Source organism: Dromiciops gliroides, chromosome 2 (genome assembly GCF_019393635.1).
Source record: "Dromiciops gliroides isolate mDroGli1 chromosome 2, mDroGli1.pri, whole genome shotgun sequence".
Classification (NCBI taxonomy): Eukaryota; Metazoa; Chordata; class Mammalia; order Microbiotheria; family Microbiotheriidae; genus Dromiciops; species Dromiciops gliroides.
In genome coordinates, this window is record NC_057862.1 from 541,153,060 (window position 1) to 541,178,873 (window position 25,814).

Genomic DNA, 25,814 nt, shown 5'->3' on the forward strand with positions numbered 1-25,814 from the left:
CACAAAGAGTGGGACATGCCTGAACAACAACAAAATGCCAAAGAGGGATTTAAAGATTTTCACAATCTGGCTTCAGCTTTTCATTCCAAACTCTTCATACATGACTCTTCTTCAGGCACCACGTTATGGTCCAGTCAAATTGACCTGCCTATTTACTGCTCCTCACATACAGCATTGTATCTCCTATTTCCAAGATTTTGCACAGGCTATTTGCCACATGCCTAGAATGTACTTCTTTGCCCACCTCCATTTCTTAGGACCCCAGCTTCCTTTGGAGTGCAGCTCAAATGCCACCCTGTGAAATCAGGTCTTTCCCGATTCCACCCTGGCTGCTAGTACCTCCTCCCCTCGTATTTATCTTATTTGTAGTTTGTTTCTATTTAGATGTATCCATGTTAATCCATATATTGTTTGCCTTCTCAAGGAATGGGGAGGGGCAGGAGAGAAGGAGAGAAGGAGAGAATTTGGAACTCAAAATTTTTTCTTTCTTTTTTTTTTCTTTTTTGAGGGGCAATGAGGGTTAAGTGACTTGCCCAGGGTCACACAACTAGTAAGTATCAAGTGTCTGAGGTCGGATTTGAACTCACATCCTCCTGAATCCAGGGCTGGTGCTTTATTCACTGCGTCACCTAGCTGCCCCGAACTCAAAAAAATTTTTAAGTGAATGTTAAAAATTTTTTTTCTTTCTTTTTTTTTTTTTTTTGGTGGGCCAATGGGGGCTAAGTGACTTGCCCAAGGTCATACAGCTAGTAAGTGTCAAGTGTCTGAGGCCAGATTTGAACTCAGGTACTCCTGAATCCTTATCCACTGTGCCACCTAGCTGCCCCTGTTAAAAAAATTTTAATGTAATTGGGAAATAGTTAATGAAATTTAAATATATATATATATATAGAGAGAGAGCATGTACCCATGTTGTTTTCCCCAATCAAATCTAAGTGTTTTCAAAACTGGGATTGTTTCTCTTTTGTCTTTTTATCCTCTAGGTCTAGTACAGTGCGCTAGGCACACATTAATAAATGCTTATTTGTTCCCTAATAAATGTTTGTTGTGGAGTAGCTAGGTGGCGCAGTAGATAAAGCATTGGCCCTGGACTCAGAAGAACCTGAGTTCAAATGTGACCTCAGACATTTGATACTTACTAGCTGTGTGACCCTGGGCAAGTCACTTAACCCTCATTGCCCCACAAAAAGATAGATAGATAGATAGATAGATAGATAGATAGATAGATAGATAGATAGATAGATAAATGAATGAATGAATAAATAAATAAATGTTTGCTGCTAAACTAGTAGAGAAGCCTCTGAGCTCTAAGAGTTACTCCTTTTACTTTTGAACTGATGTTAGAAGTTCTGCCTCATACCCAGCTAAAATCTACTGCTTTCTGACTCCCTTTTCCACCTCTCCCCATTGGTTTTGGGCAAAGCAAAACATGAAGCAAGATGGCAGAGTGGATAGACAGCCGGGCCTGGAGTCAGGAAGATTGGGAGTTCAAATATGATCTCAGACACTTACTAGTTGTGTAATCCCCAGGCAAGTCACTTTGCTTCAGTTTTCTTATATGCAAAATGGGGTTAAAAACAACACTTACCTGGTTCCCCAGCACTTAGCACAGTGTTCAGCACACAGTAGGTTCATAAAGAATCTTCACTGACTGATTCCAAAGGGTCTCCTTCCTTCATTTGTAAAATAATAAACAGCATTTACGTACTTTAAGGTTTGCATGGGGCAGCTAGGTGGTGCAGTGGATAGAGCATCGGCCCTGGAGTCAGAAGGACCTGAGTTCAAATCCGACCTCAGACACTTGACACTTACTAGCTGTGTGACCCTGAGCAAGTTACTTAACCCCAACTGCTTCACCAAAAAAAAAATAAATAAGGTTTGCAAAGCACTTTATGTGTTATCTCATCTCTTGACTCATTTTCTCTGGCTGTTCCCCATATCTGGACTGCTCTCCCTCTCCCAATCCAACCACTAACCTCCCTGTTTCTCTAAATCCCAACTAAAACCTTACCTTCTACAGGAAGCCTACCCCACAACCCCTCTTTTTTTTTTTTTTTAAGTGAGGCAATTGGGGTTAAGTGACTTGCCCAAGGTCACACAGCTAGTAAGTGTTAAGTGTCTGAGGCCGGATTTGAACTCAGGTACTCCTGAATCCAGGGCTGGTGCTCTATCCACTGTGCCACCTAACTGCTCCCCCCACAACCCCTCTTAATTCCATAGCCTCCTCTCTGTTAATTATCCCCTATTAATGCTGTGTGTAACTTGTTTTGTAGGGTTGGGTTTTTTTTGCATGCTGTCTCCTCCCTTAGATTGCAAGCTCCTTGAGAACAGGAACTGACTTTTGCCTCTTTTGCCTCTTCCCGGGCTTAGCACAGTGCCTGGCACATAACAGGCGCTTAATAAATGTTGATTGATTTGATCCTCCCAAAACGACCCAATGATATAGGCGCTATACCCATGCCAGCTGTATTATTTTGTTGTTGTTGATGATGATGATGTTAAGAATATTACTATTCTGCCAGCCCCCAGAACAAATGGGATGATGTCAGTAAGGCACTTGGTGGGTTGTATCCATGTGACGTGGGTTTGCCCCTCTCTGTCCTTAATTCGCTGGGGGTCCTCAGGCTCTTAGTCTGTACCTGGGGGGAGGGGGATAGAGTTGGCTGGGAGGAGCCTCCAGCTGGGGGCGGGGCCGGACAGGGCGGGGCGGGCACGTCACTCCGGGGCGGGGCGGGGCCTGCCCCGGGGGAGGGGCTCGTCCTACAGCCCAGGAGCCTCCTCCTCTTCCTCGGCCTCGGCCTCGGCCTCTGCCTTTGCCGCCGCCTCCGCCGCCCGCACAGGGATCCCGCCGCCCCGCCAGGCCCTCTCCCCTGCCCGGGGCCGGGGGCGCCGCCGCTGCCGCCATGCTGAGCCGGCTAGGGGCGCTGCTGCAGGAGGCCGTGGGCGCGGTGAGCCGGGCCGGGGAGGCCGGGGAGGCCGAGCCACGGGGCAGGCCCGGCCGGGGCCTAGGCCCGAGGAGGAGGGGGCGGGGCGGGGAGGAGCCTCCGGGCGCTAGGGGGACCCTGGGGCGCCCGACACCCGCCCACGTGGAGGGGGGGAGAGGAAGGGACTGCTCCGCCCTCGGGGGCTCCCCGATCCTGCTGGGCCATCGCCTCCCCCTCGCTTCCGCTTCGACCCCTCACGTCTCTCCCCCAGTCCTCTTCCCCGCCTCCCCTCCCCCCCCCGTGTCCTTCAACTTATTCCTGTCCCTCTTCTCAGATCTCTTCTCCCCACCTCTCTTTCCCTATCAGCCCCTTCTCAGGTCTCTTCCCCCTGATCTCCCCCTCCCCAGTCTTTCTTCTCCTCAGTTTTGTCCTTCTCCAGGTGTTCCAACCCCATCTGTTCCTTTCTTAGTGTCTCTTCCCCATCTACCCCATCCATCCCCAGTCTCTAGCCTCCTCCACTTCACCCCCTCCTCAAGTCTCTAATCCCCAACTCCCCAGTCCCTCCTCCCCCATCTATTTCTTCCCTAGTCTCTCTTCTCTCCTACTTCTCCCTCTCCCCAAGTGTCTCTCCTTCCCTTCCCCAACTCTTCCAGTCTCTCCTCCCCGGTCTTCTCCCCCATTTCTCCCCTAAGTCTTTCTTCTCCCCATCTCCTTCCTTCCCTGGTCTCCTCCCTCATCCAATCACCTCCCCAAGTCTCTCTTCTCCCCTTCCCCAAGTGAGAACTCCTCCCCAACTCCCCTTTTCCCAAGTCTTTTCCCCCAACTTCCCCTTCCCCTATTCTCCCCCATCTATCACCTCCCCATGTCCCTCCTCCCTCCATCTATCATCCTCTCCATGTTTCTTTGTCCCCCTCTTTTAACTTTCTCAAGTCTTTCTTTTCCCTTCTCCAGCCTTTTCCCTCCATCTATTCTTTCCTAGCATCTTTCCCGTTGGCAGATCTTCCCTCATCTCTTCCCACTCAAGTCTCTCTTCCCCATCTGTCTCCTTCAGTTTTCTCTTCTTCCCCATCTGTCCCCTACCTAAGTCTCCCTTCTCCTAAACTCCTCTCCCAAATTTCTGTCCCCATATCTATCTCCCCTCTGCTCCTACATCTAAGCCTTTCCTTTTTCATCTACATCCCTTACCATCTCTTCCCCCCTGCCCTTGTTCCTCTTCTTTAAGTCTCTCTCCTTACTTTCTCCCTCAGGCCCACTCTAGTTTTTCTCTTCTCCCTGGTCAGGAATCTTTCCCCCAGGTTATAATTCTTTTGTAACAAAATGAAAAAGCCCTTTCTTCAAATTGATCAGTTTTCAAATTTTTCTCCAAGGGGAACACAGGAGATGACAAAATCTCACTCAGGAGGACTCTCAGAAGCCATTTAGTTCAGTTAACAACTGATCCAGAATCCCCTCTCTGGGATTCTTGGCAAGTGGTCATCCCATTTTCAAGTTCTAGTGAGGGGAACCTGATTCCTCCTGGCAGATCTTGTAGAGCTTTGCTTATTAGGATGTTTTTTTTTCCTTTATCTGAACCCGCCTTTCTGCCACTTCTGTGCTTTCTCCTAGTTCTGCCCTCTGGGCCCACATCTTAACATTTTCCATGTAGCAGCCCTTCAGATACTCAGACAGTTATTTCTCCTCTAGGTCTTATTTTCCTAACTTCACACAATCAGCCTTTACCCCTCCTTAAAAAGGAAAGAAAGAGAGAGAGAGAAAGAAAGAAAGAGGAAGGAAAGAAAAAGAAAGAAAGAGAAAGGAGGAAGGAAAGAAAGGACAAGAAAAGAAAAATTGGGCCCAGCCTTCAGCAAAATATGAAGTCATCTGAAAACTCCCCATCTTTTCCACCTTCCCACATCTAGCACAGAGCCTCACACACTTAATAAATGGGAATTTATTTGAATCCCCCCAGAATTTTCTTGACCCTACCTTAAGGCTTCCATTCTTAACCTATCTCAGCCAGCCTTAGAAATCTTAGGGATAGGAGCAGCTAGGTGGTGCAGTGGATAGAGCACCGGCCCTGGAGTCAGGAGTACCTGAGTTCAAATCCGACCTCAGACACTTAACACTTACTAGCTGTGTGACCCCAGGCAAGTCACTTAACCCCAGTTGCCTCACTGAAAACAAACAACAACAAAAAAAAGAAATCTTAGGGATAGGAACTGGACCAGGGATTTCAGAGGTATAGGAAATGATAAAGAAATTCTCTCTACCAAGAAGGCAGTATTAGCTAACATCTTTTCTGTAACTTACTGGCAGAGAGTTGCTGAAAGCAGTGGTGTCAAGCTCAGATAGAAACAGCATCACTAAATGGACAGAAGGATCCTGGCTGATTGAGTCAGGAAGACCTGAGTTCAAGTGTGGCCTCAGACACTAGTTGTATAACCCTGAACAAGTCACTGAACCTCCATCTGCCTCAGTTTCCTCTTCTGTAAAATAGAGCTAATTATAGTACCCACCTCCCAGGGTTGTTGTAAGGATCAAATGAGATAATTGGAAAGTGCTTAACACAGTGCCTGGCACATAGTAAGTGCTATTTAAATGTTAGCTATAATGATCATTATTGTTTTTTATATATTTAGTTAAATCGTTCCCAATTACATTTTAATCTGATTTGGCAGCACTCAGAGGGTGGGCAGCCCACCTACCTGTTGATGCCTCTGGCCGAGAGCACTGAGAGGCTATATGAACATTCCCAGACTCACAAAGGCCATATGTATTAGAGGCAAGGCTTGAATTCAAGTTGCCTTGGCAAGTTGCCTTTCTATCCACCATTCTACATTGCCTCTCACATTTACGAGTTTAACTCCTGTCTACCTGAAGAATAAATTTCGAACTCTGGTATGTATTGGCAGGAGACCTCAACATTTTTCTGAATTTGGTCAAGCCCAACATAATCCTTTTACCAAAATCCAATTGCATTGGTCTATATACCCTACATGGAAGAAGTTCAGAGAAAGATGCAGTTTTTCATTTAATGCCTAGATATATTCCATGTCAATCTGACTTCAGTTCAACTACAAGTGTGAATCTAATCTAATAAACCAGTTTATATTAAGGGATAGTGACTAATAGTGATTTAGCTTCCCAATGATATATATATTTAAGAAAAATCTGCCTTTACCCATTTGACCAAAGAATTCCTAATGTTGGAATTTCAGGCATAGGTTGGGAGGGAAAGGCATTTTTATGTGCCCTCTCAAAAAAATCACACCTTGGAGTCCATAGCCTATAAGGCTGGCCCAGGATGATGATATGGAGATATCTTACCCCCTTCTACTCACCCCAACCCTTGCAATTTCCTGTCAAACTCTAAATTTGTGATCCCTTAGCCCTGGCCTTCTCCCCTGCCCCAACCTGAGGTAACAGGATCCCTATACCTTTTCTTTCCCTAGGTTACTGTCACTTAGCTTGGTCTTTAACCTTCTGGCCAGTTGCTTCACTCCCTTACACTAGTTAACTTCTGTAAAACAGAATATGGGTTAATTGCTACTTTGTAAAACAAGCATCCCCTATAAAGAGAGAATTGGCTGGGCAGCTAGGTGGCGCAGTGGATAGAGCACTGGCCCTGGATTCAGGAGTACCTGAGTTCAAATCCGACCTCAGACACTTGACACTTAACTAGCTGTGTGACCCTGGGCAAGTCACTTAACCCCCATTGCCCCACAAAAAAAAAAAAAAAAAAACCAAGAGAGAATTGGCCTAGCTCTGTAAGATCCTTTCTAGCTAGAGATCCCATGATCCCAGGGCTATCTTTTTTTTTTTTGAGGCAACTGGGGTTAAGTGACTTGCCCAAGGTCACACAGCTAGTAAGTGTTAAGTCCCGAATCCAGGGCCAGTGCTTTATCTACTGCACCACCTAGCTGCCCCCCAGGGCTATCTTTTTAAAAAACCAATGTGGAAAAACTTCACTGAGAAGAATAGTAGGAAAATCATCCTAGTAATAAACCCGTTTAAGCTTCTTAAGGGCTGCTGGTAATTGGCCTGTTATCAGAATTGTTCCACTTGACTGAAGATCAGAAAGAGACTTGGGAACCTGAAGTTAAATAATGTTGGGTTGGTAGGGACCTGGTCATAGAAGACCTAAAGTGCTTGGTAAGCCCACCAAGAAATATAGAAGGAACATTCTGAGGAATTGGAAACGATTAAGGAAAAAGGAAGGGGGGAAAGGAATGAGCATGTATACAGTTCCTGCTGTGTGCCAAGCACTGAGCTAAGCATGTGCTTTACAAATATTATTTGATCCTCACAATAACCGTGGTGGGGTGATATCCCCATTTTACATCTGAGGAAACCGAGGCAGGCAGTGTTTAACCTGATTTGACCAGGATCACTAGGCTGCTAAGTGTGGCTTGCTAAGTGTGAGGTTAGATTTGAATTCAGGTCTTCCTGACTCCAGGCCCAGCATTCTTTCCACTGTAACATAACTTGGGAATTAATCCCTAAGATGTAATGTTCCATACCCATGACCCCCTCTCCTCTCCTACTTAGGCAAAAGGGGCAAGGTGCATTCTCATAGCTCTTCTTTGAGGCCAGGCTTGTTCTTTGTCATTTCCCAACATTCATTGTTGATTGTTTTGTGGTGTTCTTTCCATTTAGCTGTAGTCATTGTGGATATTGGTTTCCTGGCTCTGCTTACTTCACATCAGTTCATGTATGTCAGTAGTTACAGGAATGGTCTGGATAGCACCCTAAAATCCCTGGCCACCATAGCTGAGACTCGAGCCTTGGGGGATACCTAAGGTTGGGGGAGTGGGGGTGGAAAGAGGAAGAGGAACCAGCAAAGGAACTATCAGGTAGGAAAAAGACCAGGATATGTATAATCATAGTAGTTAAGGGAAGAGCATTATGAGAATAGGTGATAGGATTTTGGAACCAGAAGAAATGTTAAAGATCTAACACACACACACACACACACACACACACACACACACACACACACACACACAATTTTCAGATGAGGAAAGTGCCCGAGAGGGGAAGTTACTTGCTCAAGTTCACACAGAGAGTAGCAGAAGTGGAATTAAAACTTGGGCCTTCCAAATCAGTATGTAATACTCATTCCACTCTCACGCTATCTCCTAGAAATAGTACCAGGCAAAAGTTTCAGAAAGGACTTGAAGACAAAGCCAGGGAGGTGGTCAGCACCAATTGTGGGGTCATGGGGAAGAATGTGTGTTCCAGAAAAGAATGTTCTGATCCCAATTTCATAGACTGCAAAAGACTTGGTACAGTGCTCCTTGGGCCCCATCAACGCCACCTGCTGAAGAGCTGGGACATCCACTTTAAGCTGCACCTCTCTCACACTCACTTTCTTTGTGTCTTTCTAGCGGGAACCCAACATTGACTTGCTTGAATCCTTTGTGGAACACTGGAAAGGGATCACTCACTACTACATTGAAACCACAGGTGAGACCTAATTATCCTAGCTTCCTCTCAGATATCACAGGGGAGGAAGTCACATCAGCTTTCTTCTACCTGGATCAGAAATGGGTGTCGGGGTGGGAAAGAGGTCTGGAGAGAGCTTAAACAAACAGCCTACCCTGCCAGAATGCAAAGTGAGGTGAGAAGGCAGAAACTGGAATGACCCTTGGGATGGAGATGCCCATCTTTTTGGCTCCCAGTGCCTCTCCATCTCTGTTCTCTTGAGTGAATCATTCTGTCTGGGAATAGCACTGGACATGGGCCTCTCTCTCCAGTGCACTGAGAAAATGGGTGTTTTTTACCTTCTTCCAACCCCTGCAGGGCTTTGTCTCTCCTGGGGATGAGGGTCTAAAAAATATTCTAGATCCACTTGAGAGGACAGTTCCCAGGTGAGGACGCAGAGGGAGAATTTCTCCTTGTTCTTTATTTGTTAAGAGAATTTATGACAGTAGGTCAGACCTTGGCTCCCAAAGGACCAAGAGTCAAACACCTGCACTATTGGAAATGGGCTGGTCGCTGAGTAATCTCATACTGTGTTCTGCATCCACACCTCCCAGTTTACATTAGGTCTGGCTTAGAGAAGGGGAGAGTTATATCAGTTTGTTTTTTATTATCTAACAGTAGACCCAAGTCTATTCCTGACTCCAAAGTCAGGAAGACCTGAGTTCAAATCCAGCCTCAGATACTTACTAGACTAGCTATGAGTCCCTGGGTAAGTCACTTCACTTTCTCTCGGTCTTAGTTTCATCATCGATAAAATGGGGATAATAACAGCACCTATTCCCCAGGTTGTGGTAAGGATCAGATGAGGTAATTAATATTTGTAAAGCACTTTGCAAACCATAAAGTGCTATATAAAATTGCTAGCCATTATTATTTCTTGGGGCAACTAGGTGGCACAGCAGATAGAGTGTTGTTGGATCTGAAGTCAGAAAGATTCATCATCCTGAGTTCAAATCTGGCCTCAGACACTTATTAGCTTTGTGACCCCTGGGCATGTCATTTAACCTTGGCTGTCTCAATTTCCTCATCTGTAAAATAATCTGGAGAGGGGGCAGCTAGGTGGCACAGTGGATAGAGCACTGGCCTTGGAGTCAGGAGTACCTGGGTTCAAATCCAGCCTCAGACACTTAACATTTACTAGCTGTGTGACCCTGGGCAAGTCACTTAACCCCAGTTGCCTCACTAGAAAAAAAAATAATAATCTGGAGAAGGAAATGATAAACCATTCCAGTATCTTTGCTAGGAAAACCCCAAATGGAGTCATGAAAAGTTGAAAACGACTGAACAACAATAATTATTTCTACCTGAATCAGAAAGATGAAGTAGGCTGGTAAGAATACAAGTAGCCTATCCACATGTAAAGCCAGCAGAGATGCAAAGTTAGGGGCCATTCTTTTGAAGAAAAGACAGAAAGGCAGAAATCAGCATGCCCTTTGGCAGTCCTGGCACCTACATTTTGGATGCCATCATCTGCTCTATTCCACCTCCACACTCTAGCCCATGTTCCCCAAGGAGTCTGTTTCAGGAGAGCCTTGAGAATAGAAGACTTGAGGGGACACGATCACCTTTCACATATTTGAAGAACTGGCGTGTAGAAGAAGGATTAGACTTGTTCTACTTTATTCCAGAGGGAAGAAGTAGGAGGGAAAAAATGCAGTGAGGCTAATCTAGGCTGGAAGGAAGGGGAGAAGAACAATTAGAAAGATCAGAAGTTCGGGAGTCTGGCTGGAGATGGGGGGAGGTCTTCAGGTGAAGGTGAAATGGTCTCTTGTTAAACTGGTTGTAGCCCAGATTCCTCTTTAGGCATGGATCGGATAATAGGGCTTCTGAATTCCTGCCCCACCCTGGGATTAAGTGGTTTGTGTTGGTCCTAGAATCCCTTTGTGTCAGAATTCTGAATTATCCAGAATGAACCTCTCTGCCTCACTAGAGGTAGCACAGTATAGTGAAGAGGGCATTATCTGCAAAACAAGCCATTTAGGCTCAATAGCCTCTAAAGTTCATTCCAGCTCTAAACCTGTGATCCTGTGATCTTCTGGGGGATCTCCAATGAAACCACTGGGAATCTCATGTCTAAAGTAGGATTTGAATTCAGGTCCTCCTGGTTTCAGGTCAAGTGCTCTGACCCCTGCTCCATCTACCTGGCTTGGATCACATACAAAGGGTTCTTCATGTTGTGAGTCTTCATATTAAGTTAAAATGATCACCCTGATATGGGCTACTAGCTAGCATTCTGGATCCCATGTCCTGTAGAAAAGGTGATAGGCACCCTTAGATCAGCAAAAATTTATTAAACTGTGTGTTGGGAATACAAAGAAAGGAGAAGACAACCCCTGCCCTCAGGAAGCTTAAATTCGAGTGAGGGAGACAACATATAAATAAATGGGTACTTAGAAGATTCAGAAAGAGGAAGCAGAAGGAAACCTTAAAGGAGAGTTCTGGTGCATAGGGGGACCAACTCATTGACTTGGAAGGAGGCTGGATCTTTTCTTATTTTCTTAAAGTGCCGTTTACAATGAGAGTCTTGGTCAAGCTGGCCGAGAACTCCATTCCTCCTCTCCACCTCCCAGCCACACCAGCTCCTGTTTGCCAGAGGTGGCCAGAGTAGATAGAGCAGGTGGGAGTCAGAGCCCATAAAGATACTTGGTTTGGGTTTCCCCCCTATGCTAATGTATGCTAATGTGGAGTTATTATCTTCTCATTATTGAAAGACTAAACAGAACTCAGGGAATGATCATCCAATAAGCCTCTTAGATGTGTTCTAAGTTGCAGGATAAATACCCCAGAATCCGGGACTTCTGAGTCAGACCCAGAACTAAAAGACCCAAACTATTTGTTGTTGAAATACCAGTCCTGGATATTATCTTCCTAAAGAACCACTAACCACTGGGCCTCTTGAAGGTGGGAGAATAATGATGCCGCCATCATTTTGATGGAAGGAAATTGTCTAAAAAGCACTTGGCATCCTGAGCCCCAAGGGAACCAGTTTTTCTCTTATTGCAAGGGAATCTCCTCTGGGAGCCCTCACTTCTTTTCCCTTGTTCTTGGAAGTAGATTTGGCATCTGGATGGGACTCAACATTGTCTGCTGTGGGCTGTCCCCTTGTCACCCCATAACTTTCCTCTACCCTCCCGAGTACACTTATTTCCTCCATTTTGGCAAGAGGGTCCTAAATAAGAGCTCTTTCTGTACATGCTTTAGATGAAAACACTCCAGCCAAGAAAACAGATATTCCCTGGAGGCTGAAACAGATGCTAGATATCCTGGTCTATGAAGAAAAGCAACAGGCAGCAGCTGGAGAGGCAGGGCCCTGCCTGGAATACCTGCTACAACACAAGATCCTGGAGACCCTGTGCACCCTGGGGAAGGCTGAGGTAGGGCACAGCACACCCCAGAGCCCTAAAGGAGCTCCTAGCCATGCAGCTGGAGGGAGCCTCTAAGGACCAATTTGAGAGGTGCTCCTGAGGGAGGAAAATGAAATGTTACGCAAGAGATGGCAGAAGGCTGGGAATTAGAGTTTCTGGACTCTGTTCTCCTCTCCTCTCCTTTAATCCCTAGTCACAGTCCCCTGAAGCGGCCTAACTGGGATGGCCACTTGCACAGCCATGATGGAGGGGTGATCTGAGACCAGGGACTATGACTGTGCCAATAAGAATTCTCCCATCTCCCCCAAACCTACATTTCAGAGATGAGGCTTTATCCTTTTCTTGGTTAAAGCTCACACTGACATTTTCTCTTTAGGGGATCTGGAGGCCCTGTACACCCACCCCCCAGCCCCTGCCATGCCATATGGGTACTGTTCCCATTGATAGTATGGCAATCTTCTGATCAGTTTCTCTGTTCACTGGCCCCTCAGTATCCCCCAGGTATGCGCCAGCAGGTGTTCCTGTTCTTCAGCAGAATCCTATCCCAAGTACAACACCCTCTTCTGCATTACCTCAATGTCCACCGGCCTGTGCAGGTATGGGACCAATGAGAGCGATTGGGGTGGAAGGTATAGATGGATAAACAAATGTAGCATACTGCCCCCTCCCTCCCTTCTCCTCCCCATCAGGACACCCTGCATTATGGCTCTCTTCTGTTCCCAGAAACTCCTGCAGCTTGGTGGGACGGCTGCTGGATCTCCCACAGAAAAGGAGGAGGTCCATTTCACCACCGTTCTTTGCACCAAGATCCAGCAGGATCCAGCCCTGCTCACCTACATTCTAGAGGTAGGCATTTGCCCTAAAAAAAAGGGGAGGGAGAGACCGGGGCCTCCCTGGGCTTATAGCTCCAGACCACACAAGGCAAGACCAGCTTGGGACCACAGGCTCATTAGGGAACGTCAGCTTTCAAGGTTCTAGACAAGTGGTTCCATCTCCTTCTGCAAGTAGAGGGGGACAGAGAAGGTGTCCATAGATGTGTTTCTAGAAGGTCCTGCTAGCCCCTTTCTGGTCTATCTGGGGCTAAATTGAGTCCTGGCATAGATTAAAGCCTGAAGGGACCTTAGAGATTATCTAGTCCAATACCTCTCTCCCACTCCCATTTTACAAATGAGCAAACTGAAGCAGAGAGGAATCTCTATGTGACAAGTCCAAGGTCACACAGGTAGTGTCAACATATCCTGCCTTTCCAAGGAGAGCCCACAGGAATACCATGACTGGGACTCACTCAGACTTCTTTGCAGGGCAAAAAAGTGGTGGGCAAGAAGGAGACATCTAGCCAGCAGGACAAGAGCTCTCCCCTTGAAGAGCCCTCCGGCAGGGTCCCCAAAGTTGATGGGGAGGCCTGGGGGGCCCAGGCCACTGGTACCCATTTGCCAGGAGGAACTGAAGAACCTAACAATGGGCTTGGGGAGAACAATCTACTCACCTCCTTGATCGGGTTGTGCAAAAGCAAGGTGCTGGCAAAAGAGGGTGGGTGGTGGGTGGGTGATTCTGAGGAGGGAATGGATAGGACGGGTGGGGGAGGAGGGCCTGTTGGTTTTTCCGAGGGCACCTCTCCCTGATATTCTTTGTCCCCATCCCTTAGAAGAGTCGAGTGGCCCTGAAGGCCCAGGAGAACCTGCTGCTCCTGGTAAGTGTTGCCCCCCAGGCAGCAGCCACCTACTTGGTACAGAGGAGCCCTCTGTGCTCTGCAGTGGCAGAGCACCTTTGCCAGCTCTATCAGGCCATGCCCAACTTCCTCGACCCTGCTGACATCGCCACCCTAGAGGGCATCAGTTGGAGGTAGGCCTTTGGCTAGAAGCATCTCACCACTGGCAGGGTAGGGAGGCATCAAATGTGGGACATCTGTGTACTTGCCACCTGCTCCCAGAATTCATAAGATGGCCTAAAGAGCAGTTTTCCCCTCAGGCGAGGGCTCAGCTGTTCTTTTGCCCTGGTTCAGAAGCCTGCTATAGTCCTATCCCGGGGGAAAACATGTAGCTGGGTGAGAAATCCCTGGGGGACACAGCTCTTGGAATGGATGATGGGAAAAACCAGGAGCTCTTCCCTTACCACCAGACCTTCCCTTCTTTGCCTGCAGGTTGCCCAGTGCCCCCTCTGATGAGGCTTCCTTCCCAGGCAGAGAGGCCTTAGCTGCATTCTTGGGGTGGTTTGATTATTGTGACCACCTCATCAGGGAGGCCCATGAGGTATGGATGGGGGAGCAGGGCCCTCAGCTCTCTGGTTGGCAGATGCCCATGTCCCCATTTCCCATACCATGCAGCATCTTGTGTAGGACCTGAATGAGGTGGGTGTCCCTCCTTGTCTCCTTAGTGCTCTGAAGAAACCAAGACAAATGGAGACCCACCTTCCCCACTCTCTCATTCAATTAAATTCTTATTTATTGAGTGTCTCCTGGGTGCCTGCATACGGTGGTTGGGCCCCTATTACTGAACACTTGCTCCTTGATTTAGATAAAGTATCAGATGTGGTCTTTTGCCTCCAGGTTGTTGCAGGTGCCCTAGCAAAGGCTGTGACTGAGAAGCTGTTTGTTGCAACCCTGCAACCCCAGCTCTTGCATGTGTAAGTTGAAGTCATTGTCCTCTAGTTACACACAGAGGGTAGGCTCAGACTCGGTGTGCCACCTATCCACCTTCCATCACCCAGGATCCCTGGTATCTCAGGCCAGTCACCTTCAGTGCAGGCTACTGACATTTACCCACCAGACACACTGTGCTGTCCCGGCCCGCCCTCCCGAGTCAGTCTCTTCCCTTCATTTTGACTCTCCACACCTCATCAAGGATGGGGAGGGAGACACAGCAAGGAAGCTGCTGCTCGTGCAGGCCTCTCGCCTCCCTAAGGTCATCTCCCTTCACAGAGCAGAGCAGAGCATCCTGACCTCCACAGCGCTGCTCACAGCCCTGCTGCGCCAGCTTTGCTCCCCAGCCCTGCTGCAGGAAGCTGTGGATTTTTTCGTGGGCACAGACTGGCAGCCCGAGGTTCTTGAAGACAATCCCCGTTCTCTATGCTCTCACCTCATCGGACACTGTGACCATCTCTCGGATGAGGTGAGGATGGCAGAGGCTCCCCATCCCTCCTGGGCCTGGCCCTTCTCTCCAGCTAGAAGGGTCTGTGGCAGGAGCCTCCCAAAGGCGCTTCATCTTTCCTTGGCTCTTTTCAGGCACAGATCTCCACAGCTGGATGAGCAATTAGCAACTTAGCAGGCCCATTTTTTCTGCATCCAACTGAAATTTGTATAGGACTTTATCATTTGAAAAGAACTTTTACATTTGCAAAGTAGACATGGCCCCATATTGCCAGAAATGCAGTCAGTTGGCTTGCCCAGGATCACACAGCAAGTTACTGTCAGCTATCCCGACTCCTAGTGCAAGGTTCTGTGTTCTCTCCTGTCCTCTCCCTGTAACCCTCTCCCCTTGCTGAGAGTCCAAGCACAGAAGCCTCATCTTTGTGAGCATGGTAGCTGAACAGTCTGTCTGACTTCTCCACGCCCTCTCCTGTGTCCTTCTCTGTACCTCCCAGATCAGCATAGCCACCCTGCGGCTCTTTGAGGAGCTGCTACAGAAGCCCAACGAACAGATCGTTCACATGCTGCTCCTTCGGAACCTGGAGGGCCGCATGTATGTGGCCCGAGGCTTGCCCGAGCCAGAAAGCTATGAGGACAGTGTGTGAGTGAGGACATGGGGGCAGGCAGGCCATGGGAGTGGCTGGGGGTGGGGGGAGGGAAAAGGAGGAGGGAGAGAGAAAAGGGAATGAGAAGAAAAGAAAGAAACTCCACAGCACACCTTCACTTTTTCCCTTGGCCCTGCAGAGACCTAGAAGAAGACCCTTACTTCACAGATGGGTTCCCAAACACTGGCTTTCAGCCTACCTCCAGACTTCCAGCCCCCACTCCCCACCTGGATGGCAAGACAGCAGTGACAGAGATTGTCAACAGGTAAGGAGTCCCAGGCTAGAGCCTTGTTCTCCTCACTCTGGCCAGAGGGTCCTTCTAGAGGGGGATGGCATGGACAATTGATGTTCTTGACATAGGGAACCTAGCCTTCTCAGCTGGCAATTAGGGGAGCAGGCTGGGAGTGAGGAATGACTTGGGGCCTCATCTCCTGCCTCTGAGCCATTGGCCACCAGCTATGGGAGGCCAAGCAGGGAGAGAAAAGATCCCTGAGGTTCAGGAGCCAGACTCAGGTGCTTGGGCTCCTTAACACATGGGTGCCTCCTTCCTATTTCTCTCAGTTTTCTCTGCCTGGTCCCAGAAGAAGCCAAGACTTCCGCCTTTCTAGAAGAGACTGGTTATGACACCTATGTCCATGATGCTTATGGGTTGGTGAGTTTACTGCTTCCTGTCTCCCGTCTTCATCCTTCCATGTGTGGGAGTCATTTTTCTTCCTGTCATCCTAGTACTTGAATTTCTAAAGAAGGGCTGAGAATCTGACTTCCTCTCTAAAGTGGATGGGTATAAGAAAAATGTCCCTTATTTCCATCAGGCCCAGTGTCTCAGGATTTCTTTCTTATCTCAGTTCCAGGAATGCTGTTCCCGGGTTGCCTCCTGGGCTTGGCCTTTGGCTCCCTCTCCCCTGGATCCCCACGAGCCCGAGACTCCATTCTTTGAGGGTCGCTTCCTCCAAGTACTCTTCAATCGGATGGCACGGATCTTGGATCAGGTAGCAGGAGAAATATAATTAGGCGTGCACCACACCTTGGCCTGGGTAAGGCACCGAGGAGATAGTCCGAGGAAGGCGTCCAGGACAAAGCCAGGCTTGTGCCAGCCACAATGGGGAAGTGGCAGGATGACTGTAGGGAGCTGGTTTCTTATAAGGGTCTTGAGTTCTAACACTACCTTCCTTCTTCTTGCCTTTTCCTCTTTCCAAACCTTCCCCCGCTGGGAAGCCCCATCATGCCTTTGCTCTTCATGCCCCAACATGCTCAGCCGTCAGCCCCAGGGAATCCATGACACACAGATCATGTGCATGCTGCCTCCCCCGCACACGTTCACACTGGCCAGGAGCCTTTCTAGGGGGGATGTTGGAGAATGCTCAGAGGGGCCCCCCTCCCATTAACATTACTCACAATGTTCTTCACAGCCATACAGTCTGAATCTGCAAGTGACTTCTGTCCTGTCCCGCCTCGCCCTGTTCCCTCACCCCCACATCCATGAGTACCTCTTGGACCCCTACATCAGCCTGGCCCCTGGCTGCAGGAGCCTCTTCTCTGTGCTTGTGAGGGTAAGGACGTACCAAGGGAAGTTCCAAGGGGCAAGCTGAGATGGAAAGGGACAGAAAGGGGATCCAGAGGCTGGCTCGGTGTCCACAATACGGTGTCAGAGGAAGTGAGGCCCAGGCCACAGAGGGCTGAACAAGAGGGATGGGCTCCTTTTCCTGGCCCATGACTGGCACCTCCTAAGGAAAAGCCACAAGAGGAGTTGAGATCTGGGGGCTGTGCCCCCTCTCCCCCAGCCTTCTGGCTCATTTCTTCTCCTTTCTCTAGGTAATTGGAGACTTGATGCAGAGAATCCAGCGGGTGCCTCAGTTCTCCAGCAAGCTGCTCCAGGTTCGGAAGCAGTTGACTGGACAGGTCCCTGGAGAGCAGTAAGTACCTATTCAGGAAAACCAATGCTTCAGGAGATGACCTAGAGGAGGGGGTGGAGGGTGGGGGCAGCACCGCTGGGAAAGGGTCCTGCTGTTTGCCTCTGGCAAGTTTCTCTGCTCTGCCCTGTAGGTATCAGGGAAGGTACAGGGGGAACAGCAGGCCCTGGGCAGCTGGCCAGCTGTGGCCCTTTGCTTTTTTTTTCCCTGTAGAATGGACCATCAGATCCTCCTGCAGGGGGTGGTAGTGCTTGAAGAGTTCTGCAAGGAGCTGGCCGCTATTGCCTTTGTTAAATTCCCCCCAAACAGTCCTCACCTGAACTTGCCCCCACCCCCACAAGGACATGTCTGAGCCAGATCCATAGGGGTTTGGGGGGGGGGACTCCACGTCTACACCTTTGCCTCAAGGCAGCCTCTTCTCCTGGCATGCCTAGCACTGTTCTCCCTGGAGTTGGGGGAAGCCTGCCTGCCTCCTCAGACCTCAGCAATGGCGCCTGCTTTTCCAAGGCCATTAGCACTCAACTCCTGGCTTGTAGACCATATCTTCCAAGGCGGGGCTCTCAAAGGGTGCCAAGGAAGCAGGAGAGGAGGCTACAGCTGTTTCCTGGACAAACATCGTTCAAAGAGAGAGAAGTGGGGAAGACGCCCAGTACTTATCAACCCTTTGTTTTTTGTACCCACTACCTCCCCTCTCCCACTCTGGTCCTCCCTGTTAAGGGACGGGCAGAAGAGAGCAATTGGCTCTAAGGCTCTTTTGGTCTTGGGGGACGGAACCTATTTTTTTTTACTAAGCATCAAAGAGCTGCTGAGACTTAGACCCCATCTGCCCACCCAAGCTTGACCCAGGGGGATGTGGGCAGTGAAGGGAGAGCTTAGGGAGGCCCCCTCTTCCTCCTCTGCCCCACCTTCAGGCAGTTGCAAAATTCCCAACTGCAGCATGGCAAGCACCCAAGGTATGTTCCGCACCCAGGCGGGGGCAGCTGCTAATGAGAACCTTGATGTGAGTGCAGCCGGGGTGGGAAAGGGCCTGGGGAGAAGAGCAAAGAGCCAGCCTGTGGCTGGTTTCTCTGGCGCCCTCTGAACCCGTCTCGGCAGGTCCCTGACACCTGGGTTGAGGCACTGGGATCCAGGAAGGGCCGTGCCCTTAGCAGCCCGCCCAGCTCCCTGGCTCTGAAAGAACACTCGGCTAGGGAACATCAGGCCTCAGCAGAGTTCTGAATGAACAAGGCTAGTGTTCATCGGCCCACCTGCAGACCCGGCCGGGAAGGGGCTGGAGGAAAGCAGCCAGAGCCTGTGTCCCACTCCCCATGTCTTCTGTCTGCCAGGGCTGCCACCCCGCTCACCCTAGATCTGTTTTGACCTGCAGTGGGCGGGGCTAAGCATTACCTCACAGGACTACAGTCCTTGGCTTCCCTCCCAGGCAGGGAGCAGCAGCAGCCCAAAGCCCCTTTTCCCTTTTCCTGGCTGCCTTTCTCTGGAGATCAGACTCGGGTTGCCAAGGGGGTAACATGCAAGGGGAGGAAACCCATTGACCTTCCTCATCCCTCCATTCCCCACGGCAAGCTGGGAGGACTCTCGGCTGGCTACTGCTTCTCAGGGTGGGCTTGTGGTGGCTGATCTTGGCTGCTGGAGAGAACATGGGCTACCTTTAGTTCAGCTCTGGGGACACAATGGGAGGTGTGGGAAGTTGAGCTCTCAACTTCTGTGCACTTTGGCCTATGCATGGTGCCCTCCATGAGGCAGCACAGCCATAAAATGGTGTGGTTATACAAACACTGTGGCTCCATCCTTTTCTGTACATCGTAGCCCTCCAACCAGAAATCACAGACAGAACTGTCTGCCTGTTACAGCACTGAGCGTGGCCACAAGGACAGAAGGCACCTCAACCTCACCACGGGGAGCTTACCTCATGCCCGGCCAGGCTCTTTGCCAAGAAGGCATTTTCTGTTCATTTTATACGTCCCTTTCATCTTTGAGACATTTCCTTCTCAGGTGGGTGAGACTGAAGGGAGGCCCCCCCCAAAGGGTTGCAACCCCATAGCTTCCAGACCACCCAAGCAGGTCAGCTTATGAAGGCCAGCTTTCACCCAGACTTCCTAGCTCAGTGAAGGAACCAGCTTCTCCCTTTGGAGGGTGCAACTAAAACGCCCCTGCTTTTGTTCCACAAAGTCACCCTGGCAGACGTCAAGGGGAATTCATAAAACATTTATTTGACATATATACTTACTTGTATACTAAGTGTCAGGGACATAAAGGGAAAAAAACTGTCACTGTCCTCAAAGAGCTTACATTCTAATGTAGGGATAGATGGATACAGAAACATAACACAAGGTAAAATTGAGAGAATTAAGCGGGGAAGTCAGTGACTTTCACAGAGAAGGAGGCACCCGAACTTATCTACGCAGTCATCAAAGGTCCCGAGAACTGGACATGAGGAAGTGAATTTGAAGCATAGAGGAGAACTCATGTGAATACACAAAGGTGGGAGACGATTTCCACAAGAGCTAGTGGTCCAGTATGGCTGGAATGTAGACTCCATGAAGGGAACAAGCACGAAATAAGGCTCCAAGCAGAAGTACAAATCAGACTGTAAAAGGCCTTAGATTGCCAGGTGTAGAGGTTTATATTGTATAGAACTGGTTTTGCACAAGAAATGACCCAGACACCTGCTTGCTCAGGAGGAGGGCACACTGCAGCACTGGGTGGCAGGGGGGCCTCCCTTTTACTTGTCCGCTGGCACACACAGGCTTCGGCACTGTGGAAGAAGATAAAGACGTTACCATCGGCAAAGTGGCCACTCGAGACAAGTAGGCATGATCGCACCTGCAGCCAAGCTGTTCTAATAGTCTTGGGTTCTAGGATGGGTAGGCTTTCAGTTTGCCTTAGGTGACCAGTCTTTGGGCTCCGAGCTCTACCCAAGTTCAGTCATTGTCCCTCTTGGCAAGCAAAGAGCAGCACTATGGGCTGGAAGGAAGATGGTGGCCTGAGAACCCAGAGGCCCCTCTTCACCCCCTGAAAGATCTCTGTGAGCTCAACTCTCAGGCATCCTAGAAGTTTCAAACAATAGCTGTCGGGTGGTATCGGTGCCTAGAAGTGTGCTCACATTTCCAGGCAGCTCAGCTAACTGTGGATTGGGACAACAGACACCTCATGGAGTCTCTTTAGGAGGTGGCTTCGCACGTCTTCCTCTTCCACCTGCCACCAGCAGAAGTTGCTTCCTTGGATCTCGGGTGGTTTGTTGAGGCTACCTGGGTTTTTATAGGCCACTGTTACTAGCACATTCAGGCAGATACCATCAGCCTGGTTCTTGCCCAGATGCTGCAGCCCCAGTATCCCCTGGGTCTTCACTGTCAACTGGGACAGTGTCAAGCACTGTTGTAGGAGTCGAAACACAGACACCACAATGCTGCTATTCTGCTCTGATGGGGTGAGTCCACAGGCTGTGATGGGCAAATGGAGACTGCCTTGTGTACCCGCCAACACCCATATATTCTTGGCACTGGTAAAGGCAGTTATAAGCCGCTGGCAGATAAGCTTGCAGGGAAGCTCTTGGGGCAGAGTAGGAGGGTGTTTAGCTCGTTGGTAATAGTGGGAACCCAGTTTTATGAGGGGCAGGATGTCATGGGAACGAAGCGGGGTGGGCAAGGAGGCTTGAGGGTACCAGCCAGCTTGCAGGGACTCCTTATCTGCCTCCTCGGAAGTCTTGAGGATCCCACCTGAAAGAAGGTGGAAGGGAGAAGGAAGCATCAGAGGTGAGCAGAAAGATGTATAGCAGTTGATCATTTTAGGATAGTCAGTCTGTGGGGTCTGAGGAAATAACAGGGGAGTTAGGGGCTCCCTGTCCACTGCCTGCCATGTGGAGGAGTACCTGTGGGACGGGCCAGGAAAGCAAAGCGGATCCAGCGGGGACCTCGCTCCTCCACTGCCAGCAGCGTCAATGGCTCACACTCCAGGCCTGCCTCCTCCTTCACCTCCCGTCTCAGTGCCTCCAGAATGGTTTCCCCAGGCTCCATTCTCCCAGCAGGCAGATACCAAGACCCATGGCACTCTCTTTTGGCTTCCTGGATCATTAACACTTCACCCTAGGGAAACAAAAGAGGACCTCCCATCCCACCTGTGGTCTGTCCTGCCAGGATCACTTTTCAGGCAAGACAAATCGCACGCTCCCTTATCCTGCATCCAGAAGGTCCCAACCCAGACCGCTGAGGGTTTGTCAAGCATGTCCCTCCTCTCTGGGAACTTAACAGATGCCTCAGATACCAAAGCTGGAGTGAGTCTAGCAGGCAGGGAAACAGCACTTTTGGCTAGGTTGCCCCTGCTTTTTCATGGCATCTGAAACATTTCCACAATTTCCCTCTGGAAAGAAGATCTACAGATGCCAGGATTTCAGAGCTTTATCCCAGACTTTGGATGCACCAGCTCCCAGGCCTGTGCCTTATTTCCAGTGTGTGTCTATTCTCCCCTCCCTGCTCGATTTCAAGCTATTAAGAAACAACTCAGACTTGTTTTGAGGATGCTACCTCACCGAGCGGTGAAGATCAAATGAGATATGTATGTACAAGTCCACTCTGCCTTCCCTCTGGTGATCATCTCCAATTTATCCTGTCTATACATATCCTGTCTGTACATAGTTGTTTGCATGTTGACTCTCCCATTAGGCAGGGAGCTCCCTGAGAACAAGGCACTGATTTTTTTGCTTTTCTTTGTATCCCCAATGTCTACCACAGTGCCCAGCACAAAGCAGGTGCTTAATAATTGCTTGTCAACTGACTTTAAACCCTGATGTGCTATTCAAATATCAGCTGGCATGATCCTCATTATTTTAACACCTTGGGCCTCACAAATTCTCCCTGCCTCAACTCTGATGACCTCTATTCCCTCTACCACAGCCTTTCCTTTGGGTGGTCAAACCTTAGACCTTGCTTGAAACTGCTTCAACTTTCAGATCCTAAACTATGAAATTCCCATCTCTGACATAAATCATTCCCATTCCTCCAGAAGGTCTCCTCTTCATGACCTCTGGTCACCTAATCTGTTCCCATCCTGTCAGCCACACCCCCTTCTGACTTCACTTCTCTCCTTATCCAGTCTTGACTACATGGTCAATTTTTTTTTTTTTTTGGTGGGGCAATGAGGGTTAAGTGACTTGCCCAGGGTCACACAGCTAGTAAGTGTCAAGTGTCTGAGGCTGGATTTGAACTCAGATCCTCCTGAATCCAGGGGTCGGTGCTTTGTCTACTGCACCACCTTGCTGCTCCTACATGGTCAACTCTTTCAAGGTTCCATTCTCCATCCTTGAATGCCTTGTCCTTTGACTTTCTTGCCCTGCTCATTTAAAATCCTAGATGAAGATGAGTTTCTACCTTCTTTCTCTACTCCTATTCCTGAGCTGCCTTAACAAAGTAGAAGAAAGTGATGAAAATGCCCTGATGGGGTCCTAGAAATGTATGCAAATAACCCTCAACCCTCAATGTATGTGAATAACTCCTCCCTTGATGTATGGAAATTATTCCACTTCTGTCTGTTGATTCCAAATCACATTACCCTCTCCAGCCATTTCAAAGCTCCTTTCTCCTCAAACCCCCAATCCCACTCCACCTGACTTTCTTCTCAGTGTAGTAGGAGGTGAAGTCACGTGCCTGAAACTTCCCTCAATTCCTGTCCTCCACACCTCAAAGTCTGTATCGCTCCCCACACCCTTCTCCTTTCCTCTGGACTCTGAGGAAGAGATGGCCTCCCTTTCTGACCACCTGTACCATTGAGTCCATCCCCTCCCATCTCCTTAAGGACCTGCCTCAACTGTACCCCTTGGGTCCCTTCCTCTTTACTGACTCCTTTCCACCCACTTACAAACACATTCAGGTTTCCCCTAACTTAAAAAACAACCATCCTTCTAACTGTTGTGCCCTCAAACTCGGCTTTTTTCTCTTTAGAAAGAATAGTTTCGTGCTTCTAAACTTGCCTTTTGACCATTCACTTTCTAATCTTCTTCCTCTGGTGGCTCCTTTTCAAGCTCCTTAAAAACACATTTTGGGGATGGGTAGATTGATTGGGAGGCTCCTCACTTCTTTTTTCTCGGTGTCTGTCCTTAGCGTCTGCCTCTGCCTCTGCCTCTGCCAGTGTCTATCCCCTCTCTCCCTCTTTCTCAGTATCTGCTTCTTTGTCTCCCTCTGTCTCCCTCTCAAGTTATCTCTCTCTTTCCTCTCCCTAACTCCCTTTCTCTCCCTCAGCATGTCTGTCTCTCTCTCCCTCCCTTTTTCTTCTCTCTTTTTGTCTCACTCAGTACCTGCCTCTCTCTCCCTAACTCTCTCTCAGTATCTGCCTTTGTCTCTCTCTCTCTCTTTCTTCTCTGTTTCTCAGTATCCAGTCTCTCTCCAAACTTTCCCCTTAATGATTCCATTAACTTCCATGGCTTCCATTTTCACCCCAAGGCAGATGACTCCTAAATCTTTATCTCCAGATTTGACTCCTCCCATGCGTGCCAATCCAGGGTTTCCAACTGCCGCAGGATACCTCCCATATCAAGATGTCCTGTCAGGGCTTCAAAGTCAGCATATCCTTAACTGAACTCATCTTGCCTCCAAAACCTGCCCTTCTTCCTGATTTCTCTATTTCTGTTAATGATACTACCATCCTCCCAGCCACACAAGGTTGTAAACCTCAGTAATTTTTAATTATTCCTCCTCTCCTCAAGGCAGCTGGGTGGTAAAATGAATAGAGCACTAGGCCTGGAGTCAGGAAGACCTGAGTTCAAACTTTACCCCTGAGATTTACTATGTGTGACCCTAGACAAGTCACTTAACTTGTATCTACCTCAGTTTCCTCTACTGTAAAATTAGAATAACAAAGATACTTACCTCCCAGGGTTGTTGTGGGGATCGAACAAGATATTTGTAAAGCGCCTGACACATAGCAGGGGTGTAAAACATGGCTATTTTATTCCCCCCACATCAGTTCAATAAATATTTATTTACCCCTATAGAATATAAGCTCCTTGAAGGCAGGCGATGTTTTCTCTTTTTGTCTTTGGATAAAAACCCCAGCATGTGGTACATAGTAGATGCCTGCTCTCTTTCTCTTCCCCCCTATATCTATTCAATAAGCATTTATTCCCCCCCACCTCCATAGAATTTAAACCCCTTGAGGGCAGGGCCTATTTTATCTCTTTGTCTCTGTAACCCCAATATGTGGCACATAGTAAGTGCTTAATAAATCCTTACTGAACAGCTGGACAATTGCTAAGGTTTGCCCCTTTATTCAAGACCCAGCTCAGGAGCCACAGTCATGAAGCTTTCCCCAAGCATTTTGTCTGGAATTTTCCTCTAAGTTTATCATATTCTAAGTGGCAAGTGCTAGCTTGCGAGCTCCTTGTGGGTAGGGATTGTGTCTGGTTTCTCCTCTCTGTCTCCTTAGCACAAACAAACAAACAAATAAATGAATAAATAAATGAATGCTGGATGGAATTCTCTGCGCTTGCCTCCTCTGTGGCAGCTAGCACAGTGCGCTGCGCCTGGTAGATATTCAGTAAGTGTTTTGGGCGGATGTCACTCCCACGGTGTCTGATTCTCCAGTCACCACCTCGCCAATAAGGGGGTTCTTTCTCCATCTCTCTTTCCCAAGCCCTGGATTAAGTGGGTCCAGGCTCTAGGATCCTCTCTCTTGGAGTGTCTGGGGCCCCAAAGGACTCTGCAGTTAGGGTTCTGGCTGTCTCTCACCTGGTCGTTGAAGAAGACAGCCAGCACGATATAGGAGACATTCTTCCTGAGCTGCACGGGCACAGGTGACACCTTTAGGGGCACAGAGTCATAGTCCAGCACCGGCAGCCCCTGACCCCCCAGCAGGGCCCTCAGATCCCCTGCCAGGTCTGAGGATGCCATTGGCAAGGGCCGGGGGTGGAGGGTGGGGGTGAGAAGGATACAGGGATGGACACCAGAGGGAGAGGCTGGGAACCAGCCTGGGTCACGTGGGGGGAGTGGTTGGGGTGGAGCAGGGACTCTGGACCAGAAGGACAGGTGGAGCTCCAGGGGCAGAGAAGGGAAAATGGAGTTAAAAGGAAACGGGTCCGGGGGACACAGGGGACAGACTGGAGTCGGGGGCCGAGGGAGCAGGGAGGCCAAGGTCAGGGTCAGGGTCAAGGTCAGAGTCAGCTCTCCGGAAGGCCCGGGCCCGACCGGGCGAGGGGGGAGTTGGCAGGGGGGGAGGGGGGGGAGGAGGGGAGCTCAAGACCCGGTCGGGTTCCCTCCTCCGGCCCCGCCTCTCTCGGGAGACCCAGCTGAACCCCCCGCCCCCGCTGTTATGACGTCACGCCGTCCCGGCCCCGCCATTGGCCTGCCGGTGCCCCTTCGAACAAGGAGGTGGAGACTGCTCTTAAAGGAGCCGAATCCGTGGAGTGACCGCTCAGACTTCCGCCCTGCTCGCGCTGC

At 49.3% G+C, this 25,814-nt stretch overlaps 2 protein-coding genes across 3 annotated transcripts; one reads left to right on the forward strand and one right to left on the reverse strand.

Annotated features, from left to right (window-relative positions):
• Positions 1 to 2,781: 2,781 nt before the first annotated feature.
• Positions 2,782 to 19,164, forward strand: FHIP2B (FHF complex subunit HOOK interacting protein 2B). 2 transcript variants are annotated; one of them, XM_043983118.1, is made up of 17 exons: positions 2,782 to 2,948; positions 8,291 to 8,369; positions 11,589 to 11,761; positions 12,244 to 12,348; positions 12,476 to 12,598; positions 13,054 to 13,266; positions 13,398 to 13,594; positions 13,893 to 14,001; positions 14,298 to 14,374; positions 14,670 to 14,859; positions 15,332 to 15,477; positions 15,621 to 15,746; positions 16,043 to 16,133; positions 16,327 to 16,470; positions 16,891 to 17,031; positions 17,294 to 17,394; positions 17,605 to 19,164. In XM_043983118.1, the coding sequence occupies exons 1-17, from the start codon at positions 2,904 to 2,906 to the stop codon at positions 17,741 to 17,743; spliced, it is 2,199 nt and encodes a 732-aa protein (XP_043839053.1). In that variant the 5' UTR covers positions 2,782 to 2,903; the 3' UTR covers positions 17,744 to 19,164. The 2 variants fall into 2 exon arrangements, with proteins under 2 accessions (XP_043839053.1, XP_043839055.1); XM_043983120.1 differs by lacking the exon at positions 2,782 to 2,948 and adding an exon at positions 7,386 to 7,756.
• Positions 19,165 to 19,575: 411 nt separating this feature from the next.
• Positions 19,576 to 25,547, reverse strand: NUDT18 (nudix hydrolase 18). Its single transcript, XM_043983121.1, has 3 exons — positions 25,107 to 25,547; positions 21,260 to 21,473; positions 19,576 to 21,107 (listed from the first exon to the last, which is right to left on the reverse strand). The coding sequence occupies exons 1-3, from the start codon at positions 25,266 to 25,268 to the stop codon at positions 20,512 to 20,514; spliced, it is 972 nt and encodes a 323-aa protein (XP_043839056.1). The 5' UTR covers positions 25,269 to 25,547; the 3' UTR covers positions 19,576 to 20,511.
• Between the last annotated feature and the right edge of the window lie 267 nt (positions 25,548 to 25,814).